Raw genomic sequence first — 21,758 nt, forward strand, 5'->3', positions numbered from 1 at the left:
GAAAGGAGAAAGGAGAAGAAAAGGCGAAAGAAGAAGAAGAAGAAGAAGAAGAAGAAGAAGAAGAAGAAGAAGAAGAAGAAGAAGAAGAAGAAGAAGAAGAAGAAGAAGGCGAAAGAAGAAGAAGAAGAAGAAGAAGAAGAAGAAGAAGAAGAAGAAGAAGAAGAAGAAGAAGAAGAAGAAGAAGAAGAAGGCGAAAGAAGAAGAAGAAGAAGAGAAGGCGAAAGAAGAAGAAAAGGCGAGAGAAGAATATGAAGAAAAGGCGAAAGAAGAAGAAAAGGCGAAAGAAGAAGAAGAAGAAGAAGAAGAAGAAGAAGAAGAAGAAGAAGAAGAAGAAGAAGAAGAAGAAGAAAAAGAAGAAGAAGAAGAAGAAGAAGAAGAAGAAGAAGAAGAAGAAGAAGAAAAAGCGAAAGAGGAAGAAGAAGAAAAGGCGAAAGAAGAAGAAGAAGAAAAAAAGGCAAAAGAAGAAGAAGAAGAAGAAGAAGAAGAAGAAGAAGAAGAAGAAGAAAAAGAAGAAAAGGCGAAAGAAGAAGAAGAAGAAGAAGAAGAAGAAGAAGAAGAAGAAGAAGAAGAAGAAGAAGAAGAAGAAGAAGAAGAAGAAGAAGAAGAAGAAGAAGAAGAAGAAAAAGGCGAAAGAAGAAGAAGAAGAAGAAGAAGAAGAAGAAGAAGAAGAAGAAGAAGAAGAAGAAGAAGAAGAAGCAGAAGCAGCAGAAGCAGCATAAGAGAAGAAGAAGAAGAAGAAGAAGAAGAAGAAGAAGAAGAAGAAGAAGAAGAAGAAGAAAAGAAGAAGATGATGATGATGATGATGATGAGGAAAAAAGAAGAGGAAGAAGAAGAAGAGAAAAAGGAAGAAGAGAAAGAGGAAGATGAGAAAGAAGAAGAAGAAGAAGAAGAAGAAGAAGAAGAAGAAGAAGAAGAAGAAGACGAAGAAGAAGAAGAATGAAGAATGAAGAAAAGAAAAAATAATGAAGAAAAATAATTAAAATGATGATGATAATGAAGGAGGCTGCTACTGCTTGCTCTTCCTTTGTGTTCCTTACACATTCACATACACATTCACCGCGCACTCACTCTGAGCTGGATGAGGTCTCCGGTGCTGGCGTTGATGGTGAAGAAGGCGTCGCCGTCACCAAGCTGATCCACGCCGTCACCACTCACCCGGAAGGCCAGCCCCACTGCGTCACTGCTGTCCGCGTCCACCACCTCCACCTGCAAGAAACTCACGTGACGCCCTAGTGCTCAATCAAGCCAGCCCTTCATCACAGCCACTCCCAGTTAGTCAAAGCTGCCCATGTTTTGTGTTGTTATGCATTGATCAAGAGCTGAAAAAAAACAAAAAAAAAAAAACGAGGTAGGTACACAGAGACAAGGCAAAGCACAGAGGAAGTAAATGCAGAAGGGTACTACATACACTTCACCACTATGCATTTATCGATTTTCTCTCTGTGGGTGCTTTCCTTCCTTCCCTGTCACGAGGAGCACTCTACGCTGATTGAGTTTGGTGGGGGAGAGTTTATTTTGAGGCTCCGCGGTTCATATTTCCGAGTGAGGAAACGCCAAAAAAACACACAGCACCGCGTAGCTTGAATGACGGGCTAATATTCCTTCCCCTTCTCGTTTCTTTCTATCCTGGAGCTGCAAATAGTGAAGAAAAGATGCCATAGGGGTATTTATTTTGCAGGACCGTTAAAAGCTGGAATAAATTTTAAATTTCAACCAATACTCCCATCCTCTTCATCTATTTCATTATAGCCAACAAACATAAGGGCATGGTGGAAATGCGGGGTTTTTGGGTTGGGAAAGCCAAAATGAGGCATTTTTGACATTCCTAAAAAGTCTAAGGAAGAGAAAAGGCATATTTTGAAAAAGGGAAATTTCTAGGTTATCCTAACCTAACTAACCGTGAGGGAAGGTTTTTCTCCACTGGACACCAACCCCGCCCTTAAGGTCACTAACCGAACCTAACATTACCTAAAACCATCCGGGGAGTTTTGCCCCCCCCCCTTGCACTCGCCTTATGGATACTACTAATCTAGCGTAATATCACACCAGCACACCACACTAACAAGAATTATTTGTTAGTACTGACAAAATTAAGATACACAGATCCCTGGGATTCCCATTGCAGCACAGGAAACAGTCCACTAGACTCAAATCACAATCCGTGCACCTGTCTGACGCCATGAGGGTAGAACTGACGTGGCAGCTCCCTTGCTGCCTTTCATACTCTCGCGGAGGACTACACGCGGACTAATTCCAAACTATACCGGCCATTTGAATTAGTGGCATTACGTGCAATACAAATGTGTCACCCATAAAGCTTTATTTAATTACATAATATGACAATTAATTTGCATCCAGTGCAACAAAAATATCAGTCAATAATACAATGGCGAATAAAATACCTGCCACGGGACCAGTTACTGTGGTGACGTAATGCAGTCACAGTACCCGCATACCAACATCCTAACACACACGCAATACTGAATGAGCCAGCACTGGGGCCGAGAGGATGAGCGAGGAAGAGATGAATTTTTAAAATTTGTTTGCGAGTTGTTTGTTATTTGCGCCACATGGTGTAACAATTAGAAATTCTCCAAACAATGAGATGTAAACCCTGCGAAGGGATATAGTTACGTACGGCGTGTTCATTGAAACAACAATAAAACCAAAATGGTGTAGCAAAGCGTTATTCTTTGTTTTCTGTCACTAGCACCCACCATCATCATATCGTCATCTTCATCATTTTTTCACTGTCCACACGTCATTGTTCATCATCGTATCATCATCCTCACTCTGCTGTCACTCCACGTGTCACTACCATCCACCACCACACAGCACTACCACCTTCACTCCACGTGTCATCACCACCCATCACCACACTGTCAGCACGTGCCATCACTTTCACTCTGCCATCACTACAAACTGACCATTTCACCACCACACTATCACTACCTGTACTTCATCAAATCACCTTCATCCACTGTCACTACTTACTCGTCACTATCAGTCACCTTCACTTTTCCGTTACTGAAGACTCCCACTCTTCACCACCCTCGTCATCACCACCACCACCATCATCACTCAGTATCGGTGCTTCCATTACAGGACGAAGGCCTCATAAAACTTTCGCTTTTAATTCCTGCCTGCCCGTCTGTTTTGGGACACCACAGCAAAACTTCCTAGCTCGCCCCTCCATCCAGGTGTTGTGTGGTGATCCATTCTTTGTTGTCAGATGGTTCGGCCCACGGCTTCAGTGAGTCGGGTTTAGAATTCGACATTCTGAGCTGTGGTCATTTCCCTTGCCAATCACAGTCCAGGGAGCGAATACTCAAAACTCTCCTTTAGCTCACTTGTATCCTGCTATGATCACTGAAGAGGTGCTCTGTGAAATCGATTCTTGAAACCTTCTAGCCTCTCGTTAAGTTAAGGGAGCGTTTCGTTGTGGGGGTACATTTATCACAGCAGCTGACGACGTGCGAGGGGCTAAGCCAATCAAACGAAGGCACTACAATCATCTGCAGCCGATCACATTCCCAGAATCTATAAATTGTTATTGTTAATCACTAGTGGCGGAGAGAAAGAACTTACCATGACAAGCAAATGTATTAGAAGAGGTACATTTAGTGACGAAGTGCTTTGTCCATCTACTGCCACGACTTCCTTATATAAATAAACTCTCCCTGCAATTTTTTTCCACTACTGTTGTGTGTTTTAGCAAGGACTTTGTATACTACGGTACGAGGACGGTCCACTCAACATTAAACATTTGCTCTCGCCGTGACGGTAGCGCCTCCAGCAGCCAGAGGGAAACATTATTCCCGCCCTCGTAAGTTTACCATTACTTGCACTCTTTGAGAACTGATTTTTCTTGAGTTATCATGCCCACTCACTGGCTGCGCTGTGCATTACTTGGCTGCAGAAATAACAGGTTTATGCTTTAAGTTTAAGTTTGATAGAATGAGTGCAACATTAACCCGTATTCCCTTCAGCAACAAAAGCTGTACAATCACTCAAAATAGCTGGTGACCGTCTCTTGGCAGCCGAGTGCCCTTAAAGCACTCACTTTGTTCTTCACACAGGATTTACTTGTGAGCAGGATGAATGAAAGCTTGCGACGGGGAAAAATTGACGCGGGGGGGGGGGGCGATAACTGAAGAGGAGAGGGTATGGGGACCTGGGGAGACAGAGGGTGTGTGCGCTTCATGAATTAAAAGTATGGAAAAGAATAATGCTCGTTATGATAACTATTATTATTCTAATATTTGTCATCCTCAGTAATTACTATGATACTGATAAGAGTTACAATAACATCCAAATTGTACAGAACCTGAAAGAAATTTCACTCTTGCTAACGTTTCTCTCTCTCTCTCTCTCTCTCTCTCTCCAGAGATATATAGGAAGAAGAGATAGAATGAGAAGCAATAAAAGGATGTAGAAAGAGGAGTACCGTAGAGATGAATGATGACGTCACAGACTGCTGCTGTATTTATAATTATAATCTCTATTATTAACGACAATTGTCCCACACACACACACACACACACACACACACACACACACACACACTGTTGCTAAGATGGTAAAACTGTAAGGGCTTGTTTGCTGGGCGGTGACTTACAATATTTTATGGGGTGTGAAAAAAATAAAATAAATAAAATAAATAAAGCACACACACGCCCTCGGTCTTCCCTCGTCCTCCTGCCCTCTCCTGTTTAACTCCTCCCCCGGCCCCCTTCCTCCTCGTCGGAATCTTTCATTCTTCTGATGAGTAAATCCCGTGTGAAGAACAAGTGAGTGCTTTAAGGGTACTCGGCTGCCAAGAGACGGTCACCAGCATTTTTTGGGTGACCTAAATTGATTTCTATGTTCAGACGACGTGAATTACTAACAGAGCAACTCGTGGGTCTCTGGGCTGAGTCCTTCTCGTGCTGCAGAATGGGCAGGTGTAATGGTGTGCTGTGGTGGTGGTAGTGCAGCACGTGTGCTAGTTATTACGCAACACAGGGGAGGGTTCCCACAAGCGGCTCCAGACACACGGAATCCCCAGCATTCTAAAGTTTTTTTTCGTCTCACCTACTATTGTTTCCACACCATGACTGATACTCTCAGGTCCACAATACTTAGTTATATCTTATTATCGTTATGAATGTAAATCTTCATATTAAAATCGACATCAGTAATTCCTATTTACCTTTTGGTGCGGCATGAACACAGTTCGGGAAATACTGTGTTCAAATAATCTTCTATACTCTTAGCTGTGCCGGGGCTCCCATGGCCCAGTGGAAAGAGTGACGGTCTTGGGAACAATGAATATTGGACGCCAGCGTTCAAATCCCATTAAAAACCTTAAAAAAATAATTAACTAATTAAAAAAAAAAGATATGGTTGAAAAAAAAATCACATAATAAACAGCATTTCTTCTTTAATATACATTAACATGAACATAATATGGGGAAATAGGCTAACTTTGCAAAAAAAGTGTTGGGCCTTCGTGGCCCAGTGGGTAGAGTGATGAACTTTAAGATTGGCGTGAGGGAAGCGTGGGTTCGAACCCCACTCGGAACTTACAAAAAACTTCAAAGAGTATCCACTCCACCACCATGTGTGCCTAAAAAACACACAGTATGGTGGTGGAGTTGCCCAGGGGAGAGCTGCCCTCCCCACCCCTTCTCCCTCCCTGGGAACTACAAGGACCACCAAACTGACTCACTCAAGTAGGTTAACAATAGGCTAGGATAGGTTAGCATAGCACAGCATAGGATAGGATAGGACAGAGTCAGTTTGTAATGGTCCATGTAGAGAACAGGGTAAGGAGGAGGAAGACCAGCAGCACCAGAAGAAGAAGAAGAAGGACCACCAGCAGCAGCAGTAGAGGAAGAAGAAGGACCACCACCACCATCAGGAAGGTAGGGCAATGAAAATAAAATAAAATAATAATAATAATAGATTAATAATAATAATTCAATAGTTTCAGCAGGGGAAGAAGACCACCAGCAGCAGCAGAGGAAGAGGAAGAAGGACCACCAGCAGCAGCAGAGGAAGAGGAAGAAGGACCACCACCAGAGGAAGAGGAAGGACCACCACCACCAGCAGAGGAAGAAGAAGGAACACCACCACCACCACCATCAGGAAGGTAGGGCAATAAAAATAAAATAAAATAATAATAATAATTCAATACTTTCAGCAGGGGAAGACCACCAGCAGCAGCAGAGGAAGAGGAAGAAGGACCACCACCACCAGCAGCAGCAGAGGAAGAGGAAGAAGGACCACCACCAGCAGAGGAAGAGGAAGGACCACCACGACCACCACCATCAGGAAGGTAGGGCAATGAAAATAAAATAAAATAATAATAATAATAATAGATTAATAGTAATAATTCAATAGTTTCAGCAGGGGAAGAAGACCAGCAGCAGCAGCAGAGGAAGAGGAAGAAGGACCACCAGCAACAGCAGAGGAAGAGGAAGAAGGACCACCACCACCACCAGCAGCAGAGGAAGAAGGACCACCACCACCATCAGGAAGGTAAGGCAATAAAAATAAAATAAAATAATAATAATAATAAATTAATAATAATAATTCAATAGTTTCAGCAGGGGAAGAAGACCACCACCAGCAGCAGAGGAAGAGGAAGAAGGACCACCACCACCAGCAGCAGAGAAAGAAGGACCACCACCACCATCAGGAAGGTAGGGCAATAAAAATAAAATAAAATAAAATAATAATAATAATAAATTAATAATAATAATTCAATAGTTTCAGCAGGGGAAGAAGACCACCAGCAGCAGCAGAGGAAGAGGAAGAAGGACCACCACCACCAGCAGCAGCAGCAGCAGCAGCAGCAGAGGAAGAGGAAGGACCACCACCACCACCAGCAGCAGAGAAAGAAGGACCACCACCACCACCACCACCAGCAGAGGAAGAGGAAGGACCACCACCACCACCACCATCAGGAAGGTAAGGCAATAAAAATAAAATAAAATAATAACAATAATAAATTAATAATAATAATTCAATAGTTTCAGCAGGGGAAGAAGACCACCAGCAGCAGCAGAGGAAGAGGAAGAAGGACCACCACCACCAGCAGCAGCAGCAGCAGCAGCAACAGCAGCAGAGGAAGAGAAAGGACCACCACCACCACCAGCAGCAGAGAAAGAAGGACCACCACCACCACCAGGAAGGTAGGGCAATAAAAATAAAATAAAATAATAATAATAATAATAGATTAATAAACTGACTCACTCAAGTAGGTTAACAATAGGCATAGGCTAGGATAGGTTAGCATAGGATAGGATAGGACAGAGTCAGTTTGTAATGGTCCATGTAGAGAACAGGGTAAGGAGGAGGAAGCACCACCACCAGCAGAGGAAGAAGACCAGCTGCACCAGCAGATGAAGAAGAAGAAGAAGGACCACCAGCAGCAGAGGAAGAAGGACCACCAACAGCAGCAGCAAAGGAAGAAGAAGGACCACCACCACCAGCAGAGGAAGAAGGACCACTACCACCACCACCAGCAGAGGAAGAAGAAGGACCACCACCACCAGCAGAGGAAGAAGAAGGACCACCAGCAGAGGAAGAAGGACCACTACCACCACCACCACCACCAGCAGAGGAAGAAGGACCACCAGCAGCAGCAGTAGAGGAAGAAGAAGGACCACCACCACCATCAGGAAGGTAGGGCAATAAAAATAAAATAAAATAATAATAATAATAGATTAATAATAATAATTCAATAGTTTCAGCAGGGGAAGAAGACCAGCAGCAGCAGCAGAGGAAAAGGAAGAAGGACCACCACCACCAGCAGCAGAGGAAGAGGAAGAAGGACCACCACCACCACCACCAGCAGCAGAGGAAGAGGAAGAAGGACCACCACCACCACCACCAGCAGCAGAGGAAGAGGAAGAAGGACCACCACCACCACCACCAGCAGAGGAAGAGGAAGGACCACCACCACCACCACCATCAGGAAGGTAGGGCAATAAAAATAAAATAAAATAATAATAATAATAGATTAATAATAATAATTCAATAGTTTCAGCAGGGGAAGAAGACCACCAGCAGCAGCAGAGGAAGAGGAAGAAGGACCACCACCACCACCACCACCAGCAGCAGCAGCAGCAGCAGCAGAGGAAGAGGAAGGACCACCACCACCACCAGCAGCAAAGGAAGAAGGACCACCACCACCATCAGGAAGGTAGGGCAATAAAAATAAAATAAAATAATAATAATAATAAATTAATAATAATCATTCAATAGTTTCAGCAGGGGAAGAAAACCACCAGCAGCAGCAGAGGAAGAGAGACCACCACCACCACCAGCAGCAGAGGAAGAAGAAGGACCACCACCACCACCACCATCAGGAAGGTAGGGCAATAAAAATAAAATAAAATAATAATAATAATAATAGATTAATAATAATAATTCAATAGTTTCAGCAGGGGAAAAAGACCAGCAGCAGCAGCAGAGGAAGAAGGACCACCACCACCAGCAGCAGAAGGATTACCATCACCACCAGCAGCAGCAGATGAATAAGAAGGACCACACCATTACCACCACCACCACCAGCAGAGTAAGAAGGATCACCATCACTACCAGAGCAGCAGCAGAGGAAGAAGAAGAAGGACCAACACTACAACCAGCAGCAGAGGAAGAAGGACCACCAGCAGCAGAGGAAGAAGAAGATGCATCACCACCAGAAGCAGCAACAGCACCACCGAACTGACCTAGACAACTTCAAGCACCACCAAACTGGCTGACTCAGACAGGTTAAGGATAGGATAGGATAGGATAGAACAGGTAGGATTAGGATAGGATATTATGGTTAGTTAGTTAGATGGTACATGTAGTTGTCAGGGTCAGGAGGAAGAAGCACCAGAAGAAGAAGCATCACCATCATCAGAGGAAGAAGAAGCATCACCATCATCAGAGGAAGAAGAAGCACCACCAGCAAAAAGAAGAAGTAGCACCACGAGCAGCAACAGAAGGACCACCACCAGCAGCAGCAGAAGAAGAAGAAGAAGGACCACCACCACCACCAGCAGCAGCAGCAGCAGCAGAGGAAGAAGAAGAAGGACCATCACCACCACCACCAGCAGCAGCAGCAGCAGAGGAAGAAGAAGAAGGACCATCACCACCACCAGCAGCAGCAGAGAAAGAAGAAGAAGGGCCATCACCACCACCAGCAGCAGCAGAGGAAGAAGAAGAAGGGACATCACCACCACCAGCAGCAGCAGCAGCAGAGGAAGAAGAAGGACCACCACCACCATTACCACCAGCAGCAGCAGAGGAAGAAGAAGAAGGGCCATCACCACCAGCAGCAGCAGCAGCAGCAGAGGAAGAAGAAGGACCACCACCACCACTACCACCAGCAGAGGAAGAAGGACCACCAGCAGCAGCAGCAGCAGAGGAAGAAGAAGAAGGACCATCACCACCACCAGCAGCAGCAGAGGAAAAAGAAGAAGGACCATCACCACCACCAGCAGCAGCAGAGGAAGAAGAAGAAGGACCATCACCACCACCAGCAGCAGCAGAGGAAGAAGAAGGGCCATCACCACCACCAGCAGCAGCAGCAGCAGAAGAAGAAGAAGGACCACCACCACCACTACCACCAGCAGAGGAAGAAGAAGAAGGACCACCAGCAGCAGCAGCAGCAGAGGAAGAAGAAGAAGGACCACCACCACCAGCAGCAGCAGAGGAAGAAGAAGAAGAAGGACCATCACCACCACCAGCAGCAGCAGAGGAAGAAGAAGAAGGACCATCACTACCACCAGCAGCAGCAGAGGAAGAAGAAGAAGGACCACCAGCAGCAGCAGCAGAGCAAGAAGAAGGACCATCAGCAGCAGCAGCAGCAGAGGAAGAAGAAGGATCACCAGCAGTAGCAGCAGCAGCAGAGGAAGAAGGATCACCAGTAGCAGCAGAGGAAGAAGAAGAAAGACCATCACCACCACCACCAGCAGCAGAGGAAGAAGTAGATGGACCATCACCAGCAGCAGCAGCAGCAGCAGCAGAGGAAGAAGAAGGATCACCACCAGCAGCAGCATCAGAGGAAGAAGGACTATCACAACCACCATCAGAAGCAGCAGAGGAAGAAGAAGAAGGACCACCACCAGCAGCAGCAGAGCAAGAAGAAGGACCACCACCAGCAGCAGCAGCAGAGAAAGAAGAAAAAGGACCATCACCACCACCAACAGCAGCAGAGGAAGAAGTAGATGGATCACCACCACCACCACCACCAGCAGAGGAAGAAGAAGATGGATCACCACCAGCAGCAGCAGAGGAAGAAGAAGGAACATCACCACCAAAAGCAGCAGCAGAGGAAGAAGTAGATGGATCACCATCACCAACAGTAGCAGAAGGATCACCATCACCACCAGCAGCAGCAGAGGAAGAAGAAGGACCACCACCACCACCACCAGCAGTAGCAGAGGAAGAAGAAGAAGCAGCACCAGCAGCAGCAGCAGCAGAGGAAGAAGGAGGAGGACTATCACCACCATCAGCAGCAGCAGAGGAAGAAGAAGGACCACCAGCAGCAGAGCAAGAAGGACCACCACCACCAGCAGCAGCAGCAGAGGAAGAAGTAGATGGATCACTACCACCACCACCACCACCACCACCACCGGCAGAGGAAGAAGAAGAAGGATCACCATCACCACCAGCAGCAGAAGCATCACCATCACCACCAGCATCAGCAGAGGAAGAAGAAGGACCACCACCACCACCACCATCACCACCACCAGAGAAAGAAGAAGGACCACCATCACTAACAGCAGCAGAAGGATCACCACCAGCAGAGGAAAAAGGATCACCATCACTACCAGAAGCAGCAGAGGAAGAAGAAGGACCACCAGCAGCAGCAGAGGAGAAAAGACCACCACCACTAGCAGGGGAAGAAGAAGGACCAGCAGCAGCAACAGCAGCAGCAGCAGCAGGAGAAGGACCACAAACAGAAGGAAGAAGCAGCAGCAGCAGCACCACCGAACTGATCCTGACAACTTCAAGAACCACCAAACTGACTGATTCAAGCAGGTTAAGGATTGGATAGGATAGGATAGAATAGGATAGTATAGGATATAGTTGTCAGGGTCAGGAGGAGGAGAAAGAACAACCAGTACCACAACCACCAGAAGAAGAAGAAGAAGAAGCATCACCATCATCAGAGGAAGAAGCACCACCACTTGCAAAGAGAAGAAGCAAGAAGAAGCAGCACCACCAGCAGCAGCAGAAGAAGGACCACCACCACCAGCAGCAGAAGAAGAAGTAGGACCATCACCACCACCAGCAGCAGCAGAGGAAGAAGAAGGACCATCACCACCACCAGCAGCAGCAGAGGAAGAAGAAGGACCATCACCACCACCAGCAGCAGCAGCAGCAGCAGCAGCAGCAGCAGAGGAAGAAGAAGGACCATCACCACCACCAGCAGCAGCAGAGGAAGAAGAAGGACCATCACCACCACCAGCAGCAGCAGAGGAAGAAGAAGGACCATCACCAGCAGAAGCAGCAGCAGCAGCAGCAGCAGCAGAGGAAGAAGAAGGATCACCACCACCAGCAGCAGCAGAGGAAGAAGGACTATCACAACCACCATCAGAAGCAGCAGAGGAAGAAGAAGGACCACCACCACCAGCAGCAGAGCAAGAAGAAGGACCACCACCAGCAGCAGCAGCAGAGGAAGAAGAAAAAGGACCATCACCACCACCAACAGCAGCAGAGGAAGAAGTAGATGGATCACCACCACCACCACCACCACCACTACCAGCAGAAGAAGGAGAAGGATCACCATCACCACCAGCAATAGAAGGATCACCATCACCACTAGCAGAAGCAGAGGAAGAAGAAGGACCACCACCACCACCATCAGCATCATCAGAGGAAGAAGCACCACCAGCAAAAAGAAGAAGCAAGAAGAAGGAGCACCACCAGCAGAAGAAGAAGAAGAAGGAGAACAACCACCACTAGAAGCAGAGGAAGAAGAAGAAGAACCACCACCAGCAGAGGAAGGCGAAGAAGCACCACCACCAGAAGGAAGAAGCAGCAGCAGCACCACCGAACTGACCCTGACAACTTCAAGCACCACCAAACTGACTGACTCAAGCAGGTTAAGGATAGGATAGGATAGGATAGAATACAATAGGATAGGATAGGATAGGATAGGATAGGATAAGATAGGATATGGTTAGTTAGGTGGTCCATGTAGTTGTCAGGGTCAGAAGGAGGAGGAAGAAGCAGCAGCACCAGCAACAGAGGAAGAAGAAGAAGGACCACCACCAGCAGAGGAAGAAGAAGGACCACCACCAGCAGAGGAAGAAGAAGGACCACCACCAACAGAGGAAGAAGAAGGACCACCACCAGCAGAGGAAGAAGAAGGACCACCACCAACAGAGGAAGAAGAAGGACCACCACCAGCAGAGGAAGAAGAAGGACCACCACCAACAGAGGAAGAAGAAGGACCACCACCAGCAAAGGAAGAAGAAGGACCACCACCAACAGAGGAAGAAAAGAAGAAGAAGGACCACCACCACCACCACCACTACAGGAGAGGAAGAAAAGAAGCAGCATAACCACCAGCATTAGAAGCAGAAACATCACCGAACTGACCCTGACAACTTCAAGCACCACCAAACTAACTGACTCAAACATAGGATAGGATAGGATAGGGTAGGATAGGATAGGGTTAGTTAGGTGGTCCATGGATCATAAGGAGGACCAGCAGCAGCAGCAGCAGCAGCAGTAGAGGAAAAAGAAGGACCAGCAGCAGCAACAGCAGAGGAAGGAGCACCACCACCACCATCAGAGGAAGCAGCAGCACCACCACCGTCAGAGGAAGAAGAAGCGGCGCAATCATAGGAAGAAGCAGCATCACCACCATCATAGGAAGAACAAAAGGAAGCAACTCTACCAGCATCAGCAGAGGAAGAAACAGCACCACCACAACCACCACCATCAGAGAAAGAAGCACCAGCACCACCACCACCACCATCAGAGTAAGAAGCAGCAGCACCACCACCATTAGAGAAAGAGAATGTATTAAAAATAGCTTACATTGTATTAATAATTGCTATCATTGACATGGGAGGGAGCATTTAAGATTAGATGGGATGATGGTAATGCCATCCAAATAAAAGGTGAGATTATTCTTCATTACATTCTTTTTTTCTTTTTCATGGTCTTTATTTATTTATTTATTTTTTTAAATAAAAATGACTTCATTTTGGTTTATAATTTCCATGTCTCGTGTACTCGTGAAGCTGGTGGTCAAAGCAACAAAAATCTTTTTGATAAAGGTTGCTTCGGGAACACCATCAAGCTCCCATTCATAAACTCCATTTAACTTATAAGTCGGCATTATTTGCGTCTTTATCATTATTTCTTCTGGCCCTCCAATGCGGCAGGAGTGCATGATAAGACGGCCGTATTGTTGGTCTCCAGAAGAGTTTCCTTCACACACGTCATGTGTGTGAAGGAAAAAAAAAAAAACATTCTTAAATTAAGGTTATTTGCTTTTTAATAATTATTAATTCTTACACATTTAAATCGCAAAGAAAACCCAAGCTTGCTTGCTTGCTAGGCTTAATCACAAGGCTGGGTCATAAATCGTAAGTAATGGCATTGGGGCTTTGGACAAAATATAAGACTGTCAGCATTCATGTGATGATCATGTCTGGAAACCGTACCTTCGCCTAAATCTACTATCTGTAAGATGTTTATATTAATACTTAAACGTAATGTTAAGATATTAGTGCAGAGTAGAAATTAGTGATGACATGACAGGGGAGCCTGACTCACAGTGGCAGGTAGTTCCACAATGCAGCCACCTTCACACCACATGAAGACTTATGAGGTGGATTCAAGGGATGACCATGGGCAGCTGTCACAATGCCATGTAACCATTAGGCTGATACATAACCTGCTACCTGAATAACCCAGTACACTACCAGTGACACAAACCTCAGATACATTATGATCTCATCACACAAAGTAAGGAGGAACTTCCGAGTCTGCAAAAGTTACCTCACCTCTCAGGATCCTTAGGAAGGCAAATAAAGAACATGTCATTATTTCATTTGGAATTATTTAAACAGTAAATTGAGCATGATCGAATACCTATCTTGACAACATGTATGTTAATATAAAGCTGCGTGAGTGGACAAATCGCTTCTCTCTCCACGTTCTTCAGTGCGGCGGCTGAGTCCTCTATCCCTATGGTTGTTTGGCGGTGCTGCCTTCGCGTGACGACCAGCTCGTCCATTGGAGTGGTTCGTCCTCCTAATATACAGAGTCCTTAGTTTTAGTATTGCACAAGGCATCTTAAACCCTCTCAGTACTTCCTGGTGACACGACTGGTGCACACTCGTGGTATTACCAACAACACTTGGCAAAAGGCCACGAATAGAACCTTGGAGCAATTAACACTTGTGGTGTAGTTGGAGGAGCACTGGACTTACGAGGCAGTCGCGCAGGATGTGGCACAACTGCGCAATTTCTTCATGTGAGTCTACATAACGAAACAAATGGTCATCACTGACGTACTGGATATTCTCTCTCTCTCTCTCTCTCTCTCTCTCTCTCTCTCTCTCTCTCTCTCTCTCTCTCTCCGTCTTAGAGCACAGCTAAGTTCATCTATCACAAATAACTCCATCCCGCCAGTCTTATCATGCACTTGTTATGGAGACTGACATATTTCATGTAGTTTCATGCCTGAAAGCACTTCTGCCACAATGGAATTAGTGTTGAAGGCCAGAAGAAATAATGATAAAGACGCAAATAATGGCGACTCATAAGTTGAATGGAGTTGATGAAAGGGAGCTTGATGGTGGTCCCGAAGCAACCCTTATCAAAAAGATCTTTGTCGCTGATCGTAAGGGACCTTTACGCTTTGAGCATTGCCCTTAAGCGATCTAAGGGATCTTTAGACCTTTAGACTTGTGACCATCCTGCCCCAGGGGAGAAACTGTGGACCTTTCATTGTGCCCGGGGTGTTGTGTTTGCGACTCACATCTGTGTCTACGTATTCTGGGTTATGCATGTACTGTTCCAGGTGTAGGACTAGTCCGTTAAATCTTTCCTGGCTTCTATGACATCCCTGTCTGCCTCACCGTGTCTTGCAATACGTAAGCTACCTTTTCTTATCCATCCAGTATGTGTTCTGCTTTGTCTGACTATTATATTCTGTTCTCTACGTACTTTTGTGATCTGTTCTGCTCTATTCATATGTGATCTGTTTTGTTCTGTCCATCTATGATTTGCTCTGTTCTGCTCTGTCCATCTGTTTTCTGTTCTGTTTCCTTAACTGTCCATCTAATATCTGTCCTGTTCTATCTATGATCGGCCTTTATTAGCATTCAGGGCACTGCAAAGAATCGTTTGCATGGACACAAAAAAAAAAGAACAGGAAGTTAGTTTTATGAGTTTATCTTCTTCAGACGACAAAACTAATTAAAAAACCTTAGTACGTAAAAAATGTCTTAAAGGTTGCAAGTCATTATGGGAAAAAACTGCCTGGCTGTGAAAGGATTAATCGTTAAAATGTCTTCAACCTCAGCCACTCCCTAATCACTGATGCTGTATTGTTATCTCTCATTAGTTATACAGAAAAGTTTCCCTTACATTTACTGTGGCGGTGATGCTGAACGAGTCTATCACAATGATAGACTGAATATGAATAGACTGATATTCACTGAGGGGATGGTGGCGAGCAAGTGTGCCTTTAGAAATTTAGCCAGTACTGTAGCGATCGTGACGGGAGTGTCTGCTATTAGAGAGTTTGCCAGCATTTACTCCAGTGACGGTGGAGAGAGTCTTCTTCGTCACCTCTATCATCCAATCTTTATACGCGGTCGCTGTTTCTCATGAGCCGCCACCACCTGCCTGTGTCGCTACCCTGTCAGTATCCAGACCCTTCTCCCTCATGTTCGCTGCTACACAATCTTTCCACCTTACCTTGTTTCTTCCTCTCTGTCTTTTCCTTGTACTATCATATCTAGAGCACCTTCTCATCGCTTTTTCCATCGCTCTTAATGACGTGTCCGTACAAACTTAGTCTTGCCTCTTGTGTCTTTCCTGAAGTCTGTTCAAAATTCACCTTAGTAACAGTAGCGAGCAAGTGTGAGGAGAAAGTTAGCCAATACTTACCCTGGCAATAGTGGCTATGAAGTCTGTTATTAGAAAGTCAGCCAGTACTCACTCTGGCAATAGTGGCGGGCAAGTCCCTGTCATCCTCCTCAATAACCGTGATGCGCGGGGCGGGACGTACGAACTCAGGGGCGTTGTCATTGACGTCCCCGATCTGCACCACCAGCTGGGCGCGGGCTGCAGCTCCTCCTGCCTCCGCCGTGACCTCCAACTGGTGCTGGCGAGGCGATGAGGTGTGGTGAGGTGAGGAAAGGGAGGAGAGACGGAAGAGAGAGCGAGAGACAGAGATGGCAGACAGACAGGCAGACACACAGATGAGGGACCATATATACGTACTCGTACATGCACACATGTACGTAAATACTGACATGCACAGATAGATATACAGACACATGAACGGATAGAAAATCACACACACACACACACACACACACACACACACACACACACACACACACACACACACACACATACTGGAAAAAAAATCATTTAAGCTGGAGAGAAAAAAAAGATAAAGCAAGAAAGCAAAGAAGACAAGATGGTTTGAAAAAGATTCTGACACAAAAGCAAGTTTTGGAAAAGAAACACACACACACACACACACACACACACACACACACACACACACACACACACACACACACACACACACACACACACACACACACACACAGAATGAAGACATGATAGTGAGAGAAACACGAGGCGGGGAAGAGAAGGAAAGAAGGAAAGGAGGAAAAGAAAATAATACTAAGAATAGACAATAATACAACATGAGACTAGCATATAGTTATCAGTGAAAGGGGGTGTTTAAACAGGGAGGGACATGTAGATAAACGGTCATTGGGAAGGGAAATAATGATAACAAAAAGAAAGAAAGCTGAGATGTTACGTGTAGAGATAAATGTGGCTACTGACAACACCACCATCTCCCTTGCACACGAACACCACCACCACCACACACCATCACCACACACCACTGCAAACTCCTCGCTTAACGCAGTAACGAAAACGGACTTGATAAACTGGTAATTAATTAGTCGTTGTAAAGTTCTGCGGTGAGATAGAGCGAGTTGTGAGTATGGCAGTGTGGTGGTGCGGTGTAGTGTGGTACCCGCTTCGTACAAGTCCAGTTTCTGATCCGAAAATATTTATACCTGACTGATTAATTGCTTGATAGATTTAACGACACAACAAAAATTGATTTCAACAACTCCACTCTGGGCGAACTGCACTGATTCACCCCGCGTGGCGCCCCTACCTGGTGACTGAGCTCGTGGTCCAGGGCGACGGCCAGCGTAACGGTGCCGGAGCGCTGGTCGATGGTGAAGAGGCCCCCAACGTTGCCGCCCGTGATGCTGTACTTGATCTCAGCGCCTGGCGAGAGAAAGAAGGTGGCGGTGAGGGGCGGGTATCAGCTGTAGTCTCAAGATCCTTTCACTGCTCTAATGCATTTACCCTCTACCCTAACCTCTGTGGACGCACGTTTTTAGTTCCACAGTCACTTCTGAAGGTTACACTGGCGAGAGAGAAGGCGCCAGTGAGCGTTGGATAGAAGCTTTAGTCTTAAATACCGCTTTCACTGTTATTGGTCTCTTTCCCTAATCCCAAACCTCCCTGGAAACCTCTCTTTACTGCCACAGCCACCTCTGAACGTTATACTGGGTAAGGAGAGGATGCGGTGACACGGAGAGAAGGTGGCGGTGAGCGTTGGGTGGAGGCTGTAGTCTTAACATTTCACTGCTCCTTGGTACTTTCCTTACCGCTAAACCTCCTTGGAAACCTCTCCTTTAGTTTCATACCACTGAACGTTGTAGTACTGGCTAGGCACTGGAAAGTCTATTTTTTTTTTTTCTTTCTTGTCGGTTCAGTGCTGTGATTTGTGAAAGGGTTAAATGGCGGTGAGTTTGAGCGGAAAGGAAAGACTGAGAAGGGAAGGAAGTGGTGGAGGAAAGATTGGAGGACTGGAGGCTTAAAGATATTGTGCAGAGGAGGAGTAGAATGAGAAAGAGGAGGAGGAAGTGGTGGGGACGGAAGGGGAAGAGGGAAGGTAAAAATTTATGGACAGAAGTAATATTGTGTGAACGGTGAGGAAGTAACATGACGAGACAGACAGACAAGGACACACACACACACACACACACACACACACACACACACACACACACACACACACACACACACACACACACACACACACACACACACACACACACACCACGTGAAAGAACTGCTCTGTGACAAAGTGTATTCCCTTCCAAATGTTGCTGTTCACAATGTAATATCAGTCCTACGGTGGTGGTGGTGGTGGTGGTGGGTGAAAGGATGGGCAGGTGGAGGAAGCCTTGTTCTTTTTGTATCCCGTTCCCCCCACACAAAGTTTACCAGTAGTAATGGGGAGTAGATAAGCATTCCTGGTTCAACAACAAAAGGACATAAGAGAAGCCGCAAGAATCCACCAGGCCTTCCAGTACACGTGGCAGCTCCTGTGTATGAAACTTGCCTACCTATTCCGATCTGTTACGTCCACCCATAAATGTCTAATTTTTATTTTTTTTTAAATCTCCCTAATGACTCAACTCTACCAATCTGAACCTATTCTATTCACCTAACACTCTATCGGAGAACTAGTTTCTACATTGCACTCTTTTAAATCTAACTTTACCAAGCTTGAATCCGTTACTTCTTGCCTCTCTTGTTGTTGTTTCAGATTGTCCTCGTAGGGGCACGTGCCTTTTGTCTAGGAAATAGCCATTACATTAAAGACTTGGCATGGACAGACGGCATTCACAAATCAGTGGTCTCTCCAGGTAACGAGTTCATCACCAGAAAACACGCGGTACCGAAACCATTCAAACTTTAGCATGGCGAGGCGGAAGTCGTTCCATGTTTAAATCTATCTTTGTCAAGCTTGAACCACGTTATTTTTTTACCCTGAGGATTTTGTTTGTCACCTCTGTTATATTTTTCATACCACTTAAAGACTTCTGTCAGATCCCCTCTTCACCTACGTCTAAGGAGAGTGTGTTTCCAATATGTACACTCTTTCCCGTCGTGGCTGGTGGCAGGTGGGTGGTGGCTGGTGACTGCAGGGTGGTGGCTGGCTCTCACGCCTGGCCCGCCTCTTTCCAGCTCAGGGGGCAAATCCAGGGTGGTCCAGATTAGCGTCACGCCCTGGAACCTTTCTTTTATACATTACTGAGCCTGCTGCTGCTGCTGCTGCTGCTGCTGCTGCTGCTGCTACTGCTGTTATCCTCCTTCTCGTACACCCTCCATTCACTCCAGCCTTTTTTTCAGTTTTCCTTATCTTTTTTCTCTTCCTTTTCCTCTTTTCGTGTTTTCTCTCGTTCATGTCGTCCTCGTCCTTTTTTTTCATAGATTTTGCTTTTCTGTTTCTTTTTCTCCTTTTTTCATCATTTTCTTGTTTTACCTCATCAGTTTCCTTTCTTTTATATATTTCTTTCATTTTTTTTCTTTGACACTTTCAATTCGAGGTGGAGTTTTGTTCTTTGTATATATATATATATATATATATATATATATATATATATATATATATATATATATATATATATATATATATATATATATATATATATATATATATATATATATATATTCTCTTTACTGCGCTCTCGTCAAATTTTTGTTTCCTGATTCCATTATTTCTTCTCTCCATGGGTTTTTGGTTATGTTCCTCGTCTCCCTCCTTCCCCTCCTCTTCTTTCTCTTTTTCTTCCTCCTCCGCCTCCTGCTCCTCCCCCTGCTCCTCCTTCTCCTGCTGCATTATCCTATCTCTGCATCAAGTAGTTATCTATAATTAGTTCTCAAATGGCCACACAAGATCCTGAGTACTCTGCTGTTTGTTTGTCCTCCTCCTCCTCCTCCTTCTCCTCCTCTTCCTCTTCCTTCTCCTCCTGCTCATCCACATCTTCTCTTGCTTCCTTCTCCACCTTTTATTCCTCCTCGACTTTCTTTACGTTTAATCTTCTTCTTCTTCTTCTTCTTCTTCTTCTTCTTCTTCTTCTTCTTCTTCTTCTTTCTCTTCCTCTTCCTCCTCCTCCTCCTCCTCCTTCTCCGCCTCCTCTTCCTCCTTCTCCTCTTCATGTTACTCCTCTTTTACTTTTTTACTTTTTTTTCCTACTTCTTTCACTTCATCATCTTTTAGTTTCTGTTCTTTCCGCTTCCTCCTCCTCCTCCTAATCTTCCTCTTCGTAATCATCATCATCATCACCACCACCACCATCATCATCATCACCTTTTTTTCTTTCCTCTCCTCCTTTTCTTCCTCCCTGTCTCCATTACTTGCTCCTTCATTTCTCATTCCCTCTTCTAATCTTCCTCCTCCTCCTCCTCCTCTTCTTCTTCCTCCGTCTTGCAAGGACTTTAAGATTTGTTGGTGTTTGGCTTTCCTTTGTATTCCTTTGTACTCCTCCTCTTCCTCCTCCCCAGGCTACACTCTGCGTTAAGTCTGGCTAACTCCACACACTCGCCATGACGCCTTCACGCTCTCACCGCGATAGGTAACAGTAATCACAACGCTAAGAACAATGTATGAAATCTTTATAAGCACTTACAAGAAAAAGGGCGATGAAAAAAAAAAATAGATTTTGCAATTTCTGGTCCGTATAATGTTCTAGAGGCAGCTGTAGAGGAAGAGGAAATGTCTCAGAGTGCTTAATGGCTAAGGAAACATGTGCCACGGCTCGGCTGGCGGTGTAAATTCGAACAATGAACCATATTCTGAAAAACTTCTGCACCGCACCTCCACTACACTCGAAACATTATACTACTTGAAGTTATACGGGTCTTCAAGGGTGTTTTTCTGGTTCTAATGATAGGCTGATGAGATTTTTACATTATTAACAGCAGGAACACCCTTGAGAATACGGCTACTCATCTCTGCGGCCTTAAAAAATAATCGTGGTGAAAGAGGGAGCGTTTCTGAATACTGAGCTGTGGCTGCAGTAGTGTTGGAAGACTGTGTGCTTTGTCTAGAGTTGAGAAGCTGAATGAGAGTGAGTGGTATTGCTCCTTCCTTCCTCCTTTCTTGCTTTCCGTCCTTCCTCTTCATTTTCCTCTTTTACTCCTCTTATTCTTTCACGTATTTTCTTCTCTCTCATCTTTTTCTTTTTGTTTTATATAATATCTATTTGCATGTTTTTATTTTATCGTCATTTTCTTCCTACTACTTTTTCTTTTTCTCCTCCTCCTCCTCCTCATCAGCGTCATCGTCATTTTCTCATCCTTCCTCTTCTTCTTTTCCCACTTCCGTGATAGCATTCTTCTTGTGCTTTTCTTTCCTACTTCCATTATTTTCTTAATTTTTCATATTTACTTTTTTTTCCATTTTTTCTTGTGGGCAGACTCTCGTACTTTTGTTTTTTCCTTTTTTTTCTTTATATTTTCTTTTATTTTTATTTATTTTTATTTTTTTCTTCGCTTCACGTGGACGCCCGTGGACAGCTTCTCACAGCCAGACAGCATAACAGAGCAAGGTGGATGGGGCGGACCGAGGTGTGGAGTGAACAATTTTCCTCATTTCGGTACGGGTGGCTCAAGCTTCACTTCCCCATCTTTGCTCCTCCTACTTGCTTATCTTTGCGAAACGTAATACATCGCTTGAGTCATTGCAC

General features: G+C 45.2%; 1 protein-coding gene across 1 annotated transcript in view; it reads right to left on the reverse strand.

Annotated features, from left to right (window-relative positions):
• Positions 1 to 972: 972 nt before the first annotated feature.
• The window catches only part of LOC135097790 (uncharacterized), a 35,313-nt gene continuing 14,527 nt past the window's right edge, over positions 973 to 21,758 (reverse strand). Inside the window, exons 8-10 of the mRNA XM_063999840.1 lie at positions 17,384 to 17,499; positions 16,175 to 16,339; positions 973 to 1,206 (exon numbers count right to left, since the gene is read on the reverse strand). Coding sequence (XP_063855910.1) covers positions 1,054 to 1,206; positions 16,175 to 16,339; positions 17,384 to 17,499 — 434 coding nt within the window. The 3' untranslated portion in view covers positions 973 to 1,053. The remainder of the gene's footprint in view (positions 1,207 to 16,174; positions 16,340 to 17,383; positions 17,500 to 21,758) is intronic.

The sequence above is a fragment of the Scylla paramamosain genome, unplaced genomic scaffold (assembly GCF_035594125.1).
Source record: "Scylla paramamosain isolate STU-SP2022 unplaced genomic scaffold, ASM3559412v1 Contig32, whole genome shotgun sequence".
Classification (NCBI taxonomy): Eukaryota; Metazoa; Arthropoda; class Malacostraca; order Decapoda; family Portunidae; genus Scylla; species Scylla paramamosain.